The 16,406-nt window shown below is 35.0% G+C and overlaps 1 protein-coding gene across 1 annotated transcript in view; it reads left to right on the plus strand.

Moving 5' to 3' along the window:
• LOC143254917 (uncharacterized) overlaps positions 1–16,406 on the plus strand; it is a 133,400-nt gene that overhangs the window by 37,351 nt on the left and 79,643 nt on the right. The window contains exon 2 of the mRNA XM_076509827.1: positions 13,084–13,164. Coding sequence (XP_076365942.1) covers positions 13,084–13,164 — 81 coding nt within the window. The remainder of the gene's footprint in view (positions 1–13,083; positions 13,165–16,406) is intronic.

A 16,406-nucleotide genomic window follows, 5' to 3' on the forward strand; every position in this document is an offset into this window, starting at 1 on the left:
GTGAAAGAAATAGATACACTTACATAATGTATGTAGTGATGAAAAAAAATAGATACACTTACATAAGGTATGTAGTGGTGAAAGAAATAGATATACTTACATAATGTATGTAGTGATGAAAAAAAATAGATACACTTACATAAGGTATGTAGTGGTGAAAGAAATAGATATACTTACATAATGTATGTAGTGATGAAAAAAATAGATACACTTACATAAGGTATGTAGTGATGAAAAAAGTAGGAAATGTAAAACACATTAAAATCAGGTCATTTTCTAAATACTTGTCAACACGTGAAGCACTAAAACTAATAGTTAATGTGGGAAACTCTATGATTAAGCTAGCTTATGGGTATCAAATAAATAAAACAGGAAGGTATGTAGTTCAAAGTGAGGACAGTTATCAGAACCTAGTCAACTTCTCGAAGAAGGGTGCCCGTCACGGCCTGACGTGGCCTGGTGGTTAAGGTCGCATGTTTGAATCCCATCGCTGAATATCCTCGCTCTTTTGGCTGTGGGACGTTATAATGTGCGATCAGTCCCAACATTTGTTTTTAAACATAAGCCCAATAGTTTGCAGCTTGTGTTCACAAGCTTCCTTCACACTAGTGTATCATTCCTAAATTAGGGAGGGCTAGCGCGGATAGCCCTCAAATAAGTCACGCGAAATTCAAGAAACGAACAAACGTTCTCATCATTGACGTTTCGCTGTTTCTGCCCAACCACATAATAAAAACTATGATATTACCATGCATCCTCGGCGTGGTAACTTAACAACTAATTTTAGTGAACAGTTTAAAGGTAATGTCACTACAAAGCGAGAGAGAAAAGAAAACAACAACTTAGGATCTAAAACTGACAAAATCCGGTACCTTCCAACCTTTTATTGTACTGTAGTAGGTATATAAATTTGGGTAAACAATAAGCAAAAATACACACGCACGCGAAACGTCGTGCGTTGTAGAGGCGGCTTCACTGTTCAGCCTCACTCCTTTTTATTAATAAAAACAACTGCTACACTAGGAGATGGTTGTGGTGAATTTAAGGGAATCTTATAGTACGGTGTTCCAGTTGATATTCGGTTTAGTTGTCTCAGTTTTTCTTTAGATTACACACCACGTAGAAAAGAAATTCTTCGAAATTACACAGACTTTTCAATTACGTGAGGACTTTTTTATAAATCGGGTAGAAAAAACTCTTACTTAGATCAAATTATTATTTTGTTTACCACAATTAACATTTTTTTATTATGATGTTTAGTTTATAGACCGATCTATAAGGCACTGACGTCGCGATTGGTTTAGAGAAATCGTTAGCCAGTGGTTGTCAGTATTTTAAGCATAATAAAATGCGACCCGATTTCAGTGAAAGTGATTCACTTATATAAAAGTACATGTGATGTTTTGTGAAATATCTGTACCTGATGGAGAAAAACTGATATCATTTTCGGATTCATCGTACAGGAATTACTATAAAACATGTAAACATTTCAAGAAAATATAACCATTGCAGGGCTGTGTTTTTAATCTTTGAATAAAAAAATAAAAAGCAGATTTGTTTGTTATTATAACAAGTTATTTAAAATATAGTAGCTCTCCCTTAGCAATATTAATAACAAAAAGAAGCTGTTTCGTTGTCTAATCTTCTTTTCATGGCAGTGAGACGTGGATGAATCTGTCATAGAAACCGGTTTAGAGAAGTCTGGTAAGAGGAAAAATGGAGTTTTTGTCGTGTGAGATACGTATGTGGATCCGTAGTGACCTATTCCTCGAGTTGTCAAGGTACACAGTATTATCTGTGTGAAGATAAGATTAGTAGGCCAAGGTGTACACCTGTTATCTGACCCCACAATTATATAAAATATCTACAGAGTGAGATTAGTGGGCTTTCATTGAATGGAAGTTAACTGTTTTTGTTCTCATGTCTTATGTTGGATTTATAAATACATGTTCAAGTTGAATAAGACTGTGGGTGTATTGTGTTTCTAATGCATGAAAGATTTGTACAGCACGTGCACGGTATATGACTTCCGTGAATTTTTGTCATGTCCATAAATATCTTGTTGATTGTCATAAGAAACCCTGTGTTTAATCTAGGATAATACGCTATTGACCATCTGCAGAAAAAAAAATTGTATTAAGTAAATGTATTATAATTTCGTAGTAAATCACATAATTAATTTTCGTTCTTATACATCATTGAATTTAATTTTAAAACACTATTTTATTAATTTTCATCCTTCTGCAGTGTACTTCGGTAACTTTCACCCTAGCACCTCACCTCTTCAACTATGACCCTAGTATATCACGTATTATTTTAATTTTATCCCCAGAACCACATTCCACTTTTAAGCCACAAATGTAAAATAAACGACAACATTACTTTGAATTCGGTAGGTGTCGTTACTTGTATATAAATCTTGCAAGTGATAATTATCGTGTTTATTGTAACATAAAAACTAAGAAACAAGTAGTAGTTTATGTACCAGTGTTATTCAGCCCACTGTATGATGACTTAAAACATAATCCGAAAGTTTGTACCTTACTTCAAATCCTTATACGAGCAGAACCAAGTCTTTGTGTTACCGTGATTTTAGCCGTGGCATAACGGTTCGTAGAATGGCTGAGTTTTTCAAGTACAAACTTTTAGCCCATAGCTCCGTCATCTATTGACCGATTTAAGATCTAATTACAGTTTTAAATTAATGGACCAAACCCTTTCGAATGATCGTGTGACCACGCCCAAGTTCTGTTAGATTATTTTATTATAACCCTGCTAAAATATTTTCAATTTGAGGTTAGATTTGTTGAGACCTTGGTGAGAAATAAAACTAAACTGGGTTCATGCTTGCCCCACGCTAGGTATTACTGACACACAGAAATATAGATAATTATAACTGTAATATATAGCTGTTGAATGATACAGTAGACGGTATGATAACTCTTAATAAGTAACTGAAATAACTCTAACTTTCTAAGATACCACTGACAAGACATCAGTTACATTTATGTCATCGTGCAGTGAAAGATATTTGTTTAGTTCTATTTGTTAAACTAATAATTGGGCAATTTCCACAAAAATGGAAAAATAAGCAGTGAATTTTAAAAAGAAGCAATATATGATTTTATTACTTTTGGTCACATTACTTTAACCTTACCTATCTTAAACTGGTCACATTACTTTAACCTTACCTATCTTAAACTGGTCACATTACTTTAACCTTACCTATCTTAAACTGGTCACATTACTTTAACCTTACCTATCTTAAACTGGTCACATTACTTTAACCTTATCTATCTTAAACTGGTCACATTACTTTAATTTTACCTATCTTAAACTGGTCACATTACTTTAACCTTACCTATCTTAAACTGGTCACATTACTTTAACCTTACCTATCTTAAACTGGTCACATTACTTTAACCTTATCTATCTTAAACTGGTCACATTACTTTAACCTTATCTATCTTAAACTGGTCGCATTACTTTAACCTTACCTATCTTAAACTGGTCACATTACTTAGATATAGTTATAGTTTCTCCTTCCCGTCCATCTCAGTCCTCGAAGAAATGTTGAGAAGCACATGATGTCAGAATATTATCTTAACAAATATATTAATTAACACAACTAAACAATCTCGTTAACGTAATTTCCATTCTTTTACTTTTTTTTCTTCTTTAAATAGCGTGAAACGTTTACAACCGAGATTTGGCTTTATAGATATTTATATATAGTAAATAGTTGATACTTACTTTTAATAGTTTCGTTTCTAAAGTAAACCACTTTTGGTCTGTATGTTTTGTTAAAGTTAATTTTAGTCATAACTGTGTATGTCGACAGTTTCCTCTAGTGGGGCTGCGACTTGATTTTAATTATGTTTTTTCTACCTTAAAGCGGTAGATGTACAGTATGCTGTTCAGTAACATATTGTAAAACTAATTATGAGTAACACTGAGACTGCACGGATTGGCTTTGGTCTTAATTTCGGAGCTGATGAACCAGGTTCAAATATGTGCTGTACCGGAAATTATTTCACACACATAGTGTGGGTGATGCTACTTACATTTTGAAGAGAGGAGTAGACTGCCATGGTTTCTGCACTTTTATCTCATTGAGTGTAAATAAACTTTGGAAGCCATGTGGACTCAAGATAAAGTAATCCTTACGCAACAAAGATAGGAAAGATACGTTTGTTTACTAGATAATTCTTATGTAACGAAGATAGGAAGGACACGTTTGTTTACTAGATAATTATTACGTAAAGATGGGAAAGACACGTTTGTTTACTAGATAATTCTTACGTAACGAAGGTGGGAAAGACGTTTGTTTACTATATATTTCTTACGTAACGAAGATAAGAAAGACACGTTTTCTTACGTTTTATACTTCCATCATTAGTTTTTAAGAATTAAAATATATATATATATATATATATATTTAAAAATTGTAATTCACTGAAATGGTAATGTTTGGTGTTTTAAGAGCAATATTTAATTTTTTAATTTCTACAGAAACAAATTAATCTTGAAGCTTAAAATAGGTAACCATAGAGACTTGTTTTCTAACGAAGCGAACTTGTATGTTTTTAGTGGAATATGAGCGTAAAAAACTTAAAAAATAACAGCTCTTCGTGAAGCAGTGACTGACTGGGCTTGTTGTGAAATGAACAACAGCGTCATACTATACACGCTAGTGTCAGTGAATAAGGTGAAAACAGTGATAAAACACCCAAACAATTGTCAATAGTTTGGAAAACGTAGTCGTTTCAAGTGTAATTATAAATTAAACAGTTTCAATGAAATAGTGTTTTCACGCCAGCCATAGTGAATCTTTCAACGCCAATCAAAACATTACTTGATAAGAACACACTTGCTTTCTCCATTTTTTTATATAAATGTAGATGTCGAAGTATTAAACAAGGCTAGCTACACTGTACTGATATTTTGACACTACGTCCTTGGTTTGAAAGATGGCAAGTATGGTACATGTTTTGCCAAAATTTATTTCTGTTAGGTTTGAAGCGATATGTCTTATGTTAACATGAAAATATTATATTTATTCTCGTGGCCTGTGGCCCTTCAAATTTGTTTCCATAATATATATTGAGGCCTGGCATAGCCAGGTGGTTGAGGTGCTCGAATCGTAATCTGTGAGGGTCGCGGGTTCGAATCGTTGTGTCACCAAATATGCTCGCTCTTTCAGCCGTGGAGGCGTTATAAAGTGACGATCAATCACATTATTCGTTGGTAAAAGAGTAGCCCAAGAGTTGGCGGTGAGTGGTGATGACTAGCTGTCTTCCCTCTAGTCTTACACTGCTAAATTAGGGACGGCTATCGCAGATAAATTTCGTGTAGCTTTGCGCGAAATTCAAAACAAACAAACTTATATAATTTTGATTGTACCGTTTATAGTTGTATCCATATTTTCTGTCAGACTCGACTTTGTGTTTTTACTCAAAAACTCGAGTATTTAAACCCTTTTAAATGTTTATTGATTAAGCCTTACTGTAAACTGCAATTTGTGCAAACCGATATACAAGTGCGACATCTACAGTTGTTTTGATATCGTTTATCATTATATATGGCGTATGAAGAAATCACAAATTGATTATATTACCAGGTTACTTGAACGGAAATACGTTTTGATATTATACAATCAAATTACAAATTTCCTTTTAAGTTACGGGAAGGGCTAGTAAAAATAGGAAAGGATATTTTTACCTACATCCGATCTCAACTGTTTAGCAGTTTATTTAGGTGTTATAGAACGTTTCGGTTCTTAAATATACTGAGATTTTTTTTATATTCTATGGTTACTATATATGTGTGTAAAGATTTACAGAAAAGTAAATTTAGCAATGTAAATTAATAAATTATTACCACCTGCGGTAGTTTTCATGCACTACGCTTGAATATTCCTTATTCTATCATGTTCATGTACACCATTCTAGCTACGCTTTCTTGCAAGCATTGCATGTTAGATCTATCCATCCTGGCGTATTTGGAAATAAATGACATGGTCAAATAAATAAACTCACGTATATTATTATAAATACCATTACTATAATTTACTGTTTAATTAATAAATCTATATTAAAACAATAAAATATAAACTGATGGTTATAATGGTGTACAGAGTATGAAACAATTATGAACGTTCTTTGTATGACATGGTTTTAAGAGTTGAAGCAAAGAAACTCCCAAAACGAAGAATAAAACCTGTACTAAAGAAAACAATAGCTAAGAGATGTTTTTAGCTAAATTAAAGTAGATGTAAAGTTGTAATGAAGACACACTTAGCTGATTATACAGAAACGTCTGATTGCATGTTCAAAAGTGATAAGAATATAGTTTTGAAGGAACTATGCATGCGTATTTTAGACCTAAATAATTTGAAACAGTTCATGCCAATTGTATTCATTATAAAGTTATTTTTAAGGAAATATGATACGTGGATTAAGTGTTGTTTGTGTAAAACACTATGTAAATAAAAAAGCCAGGTGATTACAACCACTGTGTCATCTCGTAGCATACTTATATTAAAATAAACAGTTAACGTGATTCTGAATAGAAAAGCCACTATGCAATCCGGACTCCTCGGACAAAGGCCTTTCGAACAATGGGATATTTGTAGCATTTGGTCGAAAATTTTGTGAGAACTGTTCCGGACAAACAGACAGACGCAAGCGTATTATTTATATTGGTATTCACAGCTATATAAACTATAATAGATAAAGAAATCTGACGTGATCTGATGATACTTGTTAAAACTGTATTTTGAAAGTTAACAATATTTATTTTTTCAGTCAGACAGTTTTTTAACGTAATTTCTTGTTTCTTTTCTAGTATGTCTTTAATTTACGACTCCAACACAAAATGAAAATAGTGTCGAGTATTTGAAGCATGATTAGCCTTGGTATTTGACAAAAGGCCTCTTCGGCACTGGATATGGTAGATGTAATGCGTTTGGCATATTAAACCCTTCTCCTTTGCTTTCACTCGTGGGTTCTTAGAATTAAAATTTAATTGTATTTAGGTGTTGTAAAAGTTGTCTGTATCTATGGGTGGTGACGCGTTTCATGAAAGTACCACCCACCAATTGTACGTCGAGTTAAAAATTATATGCACTCAGCAACAGAACTAACTGCCCTGTAATTGTTGAAATTTCTGTTTATTTATTACAAACAAAGCTTTTGGAAACAACAATATTTATGGAATCTGCATACGCCATAGAGCCATAAACCACTGGGTGTGTATTCTTTTACTGCCATGATAAAGGCTGTCGTGCTTGCATGTTGAGAATTGCCGGCCATGGTTAATTACAGAGTTAGGCGAGCGAGCCCGACCTCAGCAAAAACTGGGGTACAACCTATATGATAACAGGTGTTCTTTGCCACATTCTAAATCCATGAAAGGCATAGTTCGTGTTTAGACTGTACGGTTAGCCGACATCTTGATGACACAGAATTTGATATGGTGAGCCGAGATATTTTATCAAAATCACGAGTGCTGAGTAATAAATCGACCTGTCCAACTGATAGGAAGTTATCTTAAAGTATAAAATATCATGGAAACAGTTCAAGTTTTATTAATTATGATTGCAGTATTCCACAGAAAATGTCACCTGGTGGTAAAATGGCAAGCTTGAGGTCTTATAGCAGCAAAAGTTTCGTGGTTCAATTCCTGCAGAAGACATGACGCAAATTCTATAACGTTTTGCTAAGGCAGCCCGTCATGGCCATGTGGTTAGAGCGCTCGACTTGGTCAGGGTCGCGGCTTCGATTCCCCGTCGCACCAAGCATGTTCGCCCCTTTTAGCCGTGTGAATGTTATTATGTTTCGATCAATTCCACTAGTCGGTAGTAAAATAGTAGCCCAAGAGTTGGCGTTGGGTGGCGATGACTATCTGTTTTCCCTTCAGTCTTGCATTGCTAAATTAGGGACAGCTAGCGCAGATAGCCCTCGTGTCGAATTCAATTTTTAAAAAAAACTTGCTTAGACAAACAAATAGCAAAATGATATCCGACAGGAATAATGCTGTGAATAAGTCGGAATTTACTTACAGTCAAATATGAAAACACTAATGTATGGATTCCTGAAGTTTTTATCGTATAAAATTTATTATTTTCCTTATAAATACTGAAAATAAAGTAGCTTTGGATGACAGAAACGTCTAACGAAACCAAAATTCATGTTGTGACCGCATCACTTTTTTTTAATCTTGCTAGCTTAACCAACATTACAACATTCTTAGAAAGTTGGTAATCCTATTGTTAGAACTGAGAATCAATTGTTAATTAGTTGTACAAATTCAAGTATCAAATATTACGTAAGAATCATTTTATATTAATAAATACGTTAAGGCCTTATAGAGGGCGTGTAAAAACTTTGTATAGTTTTGTGCATAAAGGGATATATATATATATATATATATATATACACGTTGCCAACCCGACTGTTGTCAGTCTCTACCTAATAATTATTCCAGTTTGGCACTAGACAGTAAAATATTCAGCACCTGTCCAATGAAATTGTTTTTCTTTAGGTTCTGTCCCTTTACACACACACAACACACCAGTGAAGAAAAAGCCATCTCTACTCTGTAAATTTACCATGTTTATACTGAGAAGATGGAAGTTCAAAATATTTGTTACACCACAACAGTATGAATTGGCCTTCTTTTCCTGTCCATTAGAAAAGATAAATTCCGTCAACGGTTATTAACAGCAGCTATCATCACTGTGGGACTGATAACAATAATAACCCTTTTCAAGCACGTTTGATAAAAGTAATGCTAGAGAAAAGTGTCATGTTTGTATTTAATAAGTTTCCCCCTTGTAGGTGATCCGAAAGTGTACGGACTTACAACGCTAAAATCTGAGGTTCGATTCCCTACGATTGACAGAGCGCCAACAGGCTGCTGTGTTGCTTCGCTCACCAACAACAGTCGTGTGCTGTTTCGAAGATGGTACAGTCGAGATGAACAAATCTGGGTATTTGTTGTTAGCCAATAAAGAAACAGCTGGTGTTTTGAATGGAACATATTGCTGTGAAACGCGTAAATTGACGTAAAATAGGATTAAATATTTAGCGATTTCTTTCGCCGTTAGCAGTACTGTATAGAAACTTCCTCGTCGTTACATTCGGGTCTCCTTCACGTGCATTTGCCTTTTGGGGAGGTAAACACTAACTTGTTAGTGCCGTACTTTATACATACCGGCTCTAGCGCGTGCACAACCACTTTATTATGGTACTTAATGATCACTACTTAGGCCTAACTCTTATAGCTACCAGTAAATCGAGAGGACATTGACGCTTGTGTCAGTGACCCCTTGTATGAGTTTTAGGTTATACGTGTTTTCCCTGCAGGCATATGTGAAGAATTAGAGTTAGGGTTAAACCCTAGCAACTCTGAGAAAGGGTTTCGGGTAAAGGACAGAAAGCATGCATTCTCACGTATTTTTATATATTATTTTATAAACCACCCAAAATATATTTGATTATTGGTTCACAGTTTTCGATCTTTAAATATTCTATTACGATAAATTTACTGCAATGACTCTCTCTCTCTGGTGTTTGGGTATATGTTTATACCCCGGAGGGTCAGGTACACCAGACCTCAACTGCAGTGACTGTTCAGTGCTTTGTTTTGTTTTGAATTTCGCGCACAGCTACTCGAGGGCTATCTACACTGCAGTGCTTTGTACCTTCTAGCTGCATTTTTAGAATTTAAATTTTGATTTGTCTCTTGTTGATATTGCAAATGTCAGTGATTTACTTACTAAAAACAAATTACATTTTACTATTTGTAATAGAAGGATGATGATGTTGTCGGCAAATATTGAGGGTTAGTGGAATTTGTGTTATAATTTTACGATTTGCAGTTCTTTCTGAACTAATTCTTTCGTTATTAATATCGTGCTCTGACTGATGGCAATGTTTTTGCACTATTGCCCGAAATTGCAATTTTCATTGTAACAAGCTTTTGTGTCAAACATTCACAGGTTCTCAACTGTACGTTTTTGTTTGTTATTTGATAAAAAACAGTCGTTAATTTCGAGGCGTTGCTGTAAGTTTGCGAACTTTTGGGCTGTGATCCTTGGTCAACTTCAAATCTTTGTTTGCATATTTCAACCAAACGATGTGCTCGGATTTATCGCAGTTAAATTTGAGTCGGAAGACTCCTTTCGTAACCGTATCCATCACGCGAATGAGAGCGTTTTTATATTTTTTGTGGAATGCGGTCACGGAGGCTTTTCTTACCCTAAACGCGGTGCAGGGGGATTTTGGTTTTTAACCAGTTTCAGTAGAAAAGTTTCAAAAAATTGTCTAATGTGTTTGCGTCCTTTGGTTCTGTAACATTTTGCTATTTAAATAGATGACAATCTATCCTTCGAAAGGGCTGTGTCAAAACGTTTCTAGACAAGAATAGGCCCATGGCGGCATTGCACTGACGAATGGTTAGATATTTGCCTAAAATCAAATGTGTGAATTTTCTATATAACATATATTTTACACCCTGTAAATATAAGACACATTTAAAGTGGGTAAAAAAAAATGCAGCCTCAGCCCCACAAGATGCACCGATTTAAGGAAAAATTGCAAACTGTTTCCGGGCGGGGGAATGAAACTTTTTTTTTTTTCCACCAGTAGCAGCCCTCTTCCTTGTAACATACACGAATCGTTCTGAAGGAGATAAAGTTGACTAGTGTAAGGGTATGTTAAATATTTGGAATTAAGCACAAAGCTACACAATGGGCTATATGTGCTCTATCTGTGTGTGTGTTTTCATATAGCAAAGCCACATCGGGCTATCTGCTGAGCCCACCGAGGGGAATCGAACACTTAATTTTAGCGTTGTAAATAGACTTACCGCTGTACCAGCGGAGGATCTGTGCTCTGCCCACCACTGGTATCGAGACCCGGCTTCTAGCATTCTACATCCGCAGATATTCCGCTGTGTAACAGGGGGGGGAGATATATGTGAAAGTAGTTTATGACCCTTGGTTTTAAACACTTCCTTTTCTTCTGGTAAACTTTAAAGGAGATTAAAACAATAAACGCACATCACGTAAAATAAAAAGTGTACAGCCGTTCAGTAGATGTTACAAAGAGTAAAACAAATTCAGTGTTATGTATTTAAATATTTTTTTTATTTTTTGTTTACACATTTTTACAGTCATGGTGTACACGTTTTCATGTGTTAATAATTCTTATAAGGCATGCTTTCAAGATCTGACAAGTGTGGCCCAAGAGTTGGCAGTGAAATAAGCTCCTAACAGTTGTTAAATGAACAGACGTCTTTGTTTTTAAAACAATTAATACATAGAGGTGTTTTTGTTTTACGATCCTTTTAATAAATTAATTACACAGGTACCTACGAAAACACCGGTTACGAAACTATTTTCCCTGCGATATTTTACGATTCCTTTAGTGAAGTATATACACATGTACCTGCAAAAACACCGATTACGGCTAGCGCAGAAAGCTTTCTTGTAGCTTTGCGCCAAATTCAATAAACAAGCAGTCAAACTCAGGATCTGCCCAATACGAAGAATGATTACTATATGCGTTTTGCTTGTCATTCGATATTTATCCGAGCTAAAAAAGAGGAGTAAAAAACGTTCGTGTCGTGCCATATCGTGACGCTCACGTAGCATATCTTAGAAATGTCTTCATCAGCAACTGCCGCCACCAAATTTCTTTGTGTGTGTGTGTGTGTGTGTGTGTGTGCTTTGCTTTATATACATACCTCGAAAACTCGAATGTAGTCACGCACGCACTCTGACGTTAGTAATTTACATAAAACTGGACACTTAAGACTTATATAGACAGGTGTCTCTACTGTTCACTCGGCTTAGCTAAGCCTAGTTCAGCAGGTGTTTTTTGTTACGTATGTACATCGCGAAGGGGTAATTACCGATACTAAAAAGAGAGAGAGAAAAAAAATCTTTCACCGTTCCATGTATGCTCCAATGTTAATTCCGGACAGCTCTGAGTATGCAGGAGATCCGCAATTAACAGAAGAATCAATCAGAACGTTGGTTGAAGCTATTTTGGGACCACCCTGTATGTTGAAAGTGGTTTTGCCATAAATAATGAAATATTTAAAATTGTTTAGAAGAAGCCTCTTGAAAAGCTACAATGTAAAGCCAGCACGCTCCTTTTATTGAATGGACTTTGTGGAGACAGAGAGAGACTTGCGTAATACGTGACGTCATGCATCGAGGATGTGGACACTTCTGAGCACAATGAGAATACTCTTCAGGTTTACGTGATGCTTCATAATTTCAGGTTCGTTGAAATCCCCCCCAACCCCCCGTTAATAAAGAACTTTCCACAACACTGTATTACAGTGTTCAAGACAGAACATAATATTACCAGTTTTTGCTCCTTGAATATGGGTAAAGTTTATTTGAATAATTAATGTCGGATATAAACCTTTACACTGTCATGTGCTAACTGGTATTTTCGTATTTCAAAATTTCTCATAACTGTATATTACAGTATCTCCAAGTACAAGTTTCCATTGTAGCTCAGTGGCGAAAGTTTTTAAACAACATTTATTATTCTTTAAAACTGTTATTATTACAAATGATGTACATATGCTGTAATTTAAAACAAGGTGTCAAAATGTTTACCGTGAAATATCGCAGGGAAAACACTTTCGTAACCGGTGTTTTCGCAGGTACCTGTGTAATTAATTTATTAAAAGGGTAGTAAAACAAAAACATTTCTGTGTATTAATTGTTTTAAAGAACAAAGACGTTTGTTCATTTAACAACTGTTAGGAGCTTATTTCACAGATAGACATTTGTTAGTAAGTTCGGCTTGGGGTTTCAGGCCAATGCATGTGTTAACAGAGCAGAAAAAGTAATTGATATTTCTTTGTGTCAGCGAAAATGTGGTTACGGAATCATTAAGTCCCAGTTCTGTTCCACTTTGGTGAAAACTAAACAAGCCAGAACTAAAGCATTGCTTTGTTTCTGATTTATAGGTGTTTTAAATTTTCCTATCAGGTTATATGTATGGAAATAAAAAATCAAAACAGCAAATATAAGATCTTTCATCTTCTTCCTCTCAGGCGTCAAGAAAAGTTTCCAAGTGTGGCTATCTTTTTGTTGCCCCCGACTTTGACTTCTCCGTGACCATCAACCGGACAAAGGTAGGAAAATCATCAGTGGTAATAAAGTATAATATAATATATAGACCTAGTCGACCATCTGTCTCCTTTCTCAGGTTTTATTAACTGTATCAGCAACACTGGTCAGTAGTTTAATATTCAGTGCATTTGATATGGTGTCAAAAGTTAGTAAATATTGTTACTTTCAGTGCCATTAGTTAAACTTTTATGATTGTTAATTATTTGATGTTATAGATTCCTAAACTAGTAGAACTGTTAAATTCTATCTGACAAGCAGTCTGTTACTGTTCAGTGTTTTATGTTCGAGATAACTTATTTTGTTTTTTGCTGTTGGTATACGGTAGAATCTCGTTAATACGAAACGTTTTTTTTTCGCCGTCGGTTATACAATAAAATCGTGTTCATTCCGAACACAGTTGTAATGAAGTAATTCATCCGGTTTATCAAGACATCCTTAGTGCGTTATCGATCGATAAATGTTAGGGTTTAGATTAGTAATGATTGGCATGCAACTAGTAAACAAAAACAAACATTTATTATTCTGTAAACTGAGTGACAGTTCGTTATCTTCACACAAAACATCATTTAGTTCAAACCAATTACAAACAAAATGTACAACAGATCTCTCTGTAACAGCTTACTTTTGAAGTTATTTTTTGTCTTTTCAAGCATTTCGGCAACTTCAAACAAATAACACACTACGTCATAAACTTTCCATTAATCACTGTTTTGTAATGACGTATTTAAGGCTAAGTCGTGCTTTGAGACTGACCGGTTCGACTAGTGGATCACTATTGATGTCAGATTCACTGTCATCACGCTCTTGACCAGTTTCTTTTGCTGAATCATTGTTGGGTCATTGACCAGCTGACGTAGAATTATCACTCAAGGAATTGAAGTACGAATTTCATAAGAAATCTTATTAACGACTCCCAACATTCTAACAGTTTCGATGTGTTTTAACCTCGACATATTCGATTCAGTTTTTGGTGGTTTAACTGTAACATGGACATTTACAGTTCACGATTCGTTATTTCCAGCACATTCTATGTACTTTCTAATAAGTTGAAACTGGTAGTAATTTTGGAATGATTTGATTACGCCAGTATCCATACGATGTATCACTGTCTTGGTGTTCGGGCAAGTGTTACCTCTGATGCAGCATGAATGACAGAACGAATTTTCTCTTCTTTGAGTGCGCTATTCTCTCTAGGTCCTCCGGCTGTTCCAAGAAGGATGCTTGCGTCATTCAGATTTTTGTTTGTTAATTCAACCTGCACCTTACACGGACTGTATGATGTCCACTGCTAGTGCCTGTTTATTATCAGAAAAATTATTCGTAATTTATTACCTACTAGTTCAAAGTTGTTTTTTCTTTGGAGGGGGGGGGGGTAAGTAATTATCATTTTGTTTCCTGTTCACATCGACCCCTACTTCTCAGGGAGGCATATACGGATTACTGATCACGTATCAGTAATAAATATTTTGTTGTTGTAAGAAATAAATGTTCGGATGCAGAATGGGATTATACGGATTATTTAGTTAATTTCCCATTGTGTAGATTTATCTGTATGAAAAAATTATCCGGATTATCGATGTCCGGATTAACGAAAGGTTCATTATATCATGGTGTATTTTAAAAACGTTGTACTGGAACCTTGTGAATAATTGTGATGGGGCCATTAATGGTTTATTTATTGTCACTGTGCTATAAGGCTATTGTATTTAAATTTCGTAATTGAACAATTCATTATAACCCTTTATTTCAAATCATGGTTTACACTCTTTTAATTTCATTAATTACAGTTTTGTTAATTATAAAAATGCCAGACATTTTGACGTGTGTTGTGTTGAAATATTTATGTTACTGTTGTAACAGGTGGTGCTGTTACTTGCTATTAAATATTTCTTATCTTATTTCAAGACTTCTCTAATAATTTATCTCAAGCATTAGTGTTTCATCACTTGTTAATTTACCTTAGACCACGTTGTTTCATTTTTTTCAAGTGTACTCTAGATCTTATTGCTACGGAAATTTCCAACGATGTATCATGAGTCTCCTTATTTTGAAAACAACACTGAGAGTCTTCAGACTTGCTCAGATAAGGTTTTAATATACGTGAACCATGCTGTATGTGGTATGTTCCTGTTAAACAACCTGACTTTTGGCCTTTGATCGTGACATGATCTTAATCCAAAGATGTCGAGTGACATTACCTCCGGTTGACCTCAGTGTGCCGGTCTTTTTTTAGTGCAAATATAATCGATGACGCCTCATCACTCCAGGTGATGCAGTCATGACGTAACCTCCAGTTGACATGGCAGACGTGTTGGATAAGGTGGCACTCTAACTCTTTATAGCGCGGACGTCTTTAATGAACTCTCTGGTAGCTACACAAGCACATTAAACATGATGTAATCAACCTGTTCATGGAAATGGAGTGCTTTGGATAGACAATGGTCATACAGTTGTAAAGGAAAAACAAACTTATCTTGCGTGGCTTATGAGGCTTTCGCTCACATTATGGACATAACTTGCATTCATTCGATCTTAGACCAAGGAATCAATAAAGTGGACCCCCCATTAAACGATTTGGATATCATCCAAGTTAAAGTCATCTTTATCTATAAATTTTTGTTCGGTCATAATGATACATTTGTTAAATAATTCGTACCTAAATATTCTGTAAACGTTTTCCATGTTTTTGTTAGCAATGTATTGTTTCAAGTACCACTAGCTATGGTCAGTAAATATTTATGAAACCATGGAGAATCTTGGGTAAAAGTATAGTTATTACTTCCATTTGATGTTCTTTATCTTCAGAGCCATCATCTTCAGTGGCTCTACGCATTCTTATCATCATGAATATCCCCATACGTACAATTTCCAATGAATGTCTTTTTTTGTTGTTGTTAATACTGTTTTAACTTTGACTGTCATTCGCAGTGGTTTGTTTTCTCCTCCCTTTACATTTGACGTAAATAACATTTTTTGTTTGCACAGTTAAGAGAAAAAGAGAAAAAATTCGTACAAACACACGCTTTAACAGAATTAACAAGACCCGCCATTAGCAGCTTCAGTTTATTAAACATGGTGTTATGAATCACTTTTATACTGCTAGCATTGATGAGCACGAGCGGCGTTTAGTTATTCACGAGCAATTCAAAACATGTTATTCAGTCACGAGACAGAGCACCTGCTGGTGATTCTTAAGTGACTCTAGTAACTTGTCGCCATTGTTCGTTATTCATAAGGCACTGAA

Source organism: Tachypleus tridentatus, chromosome 7 (assembly GCF_004210375.1).
Source record: "Tachypleus tridentatus isolate NWPU-2018 chromosome 7, ASM421037v1, whole genome shotgun sequence".
Taxonomy (NCBI): Eukaryota; Metazoa; Arthropoda; class Merostomata; order Xiphosura; family Limulidae; genus Tachypleus; species Tachypleus tridentatus.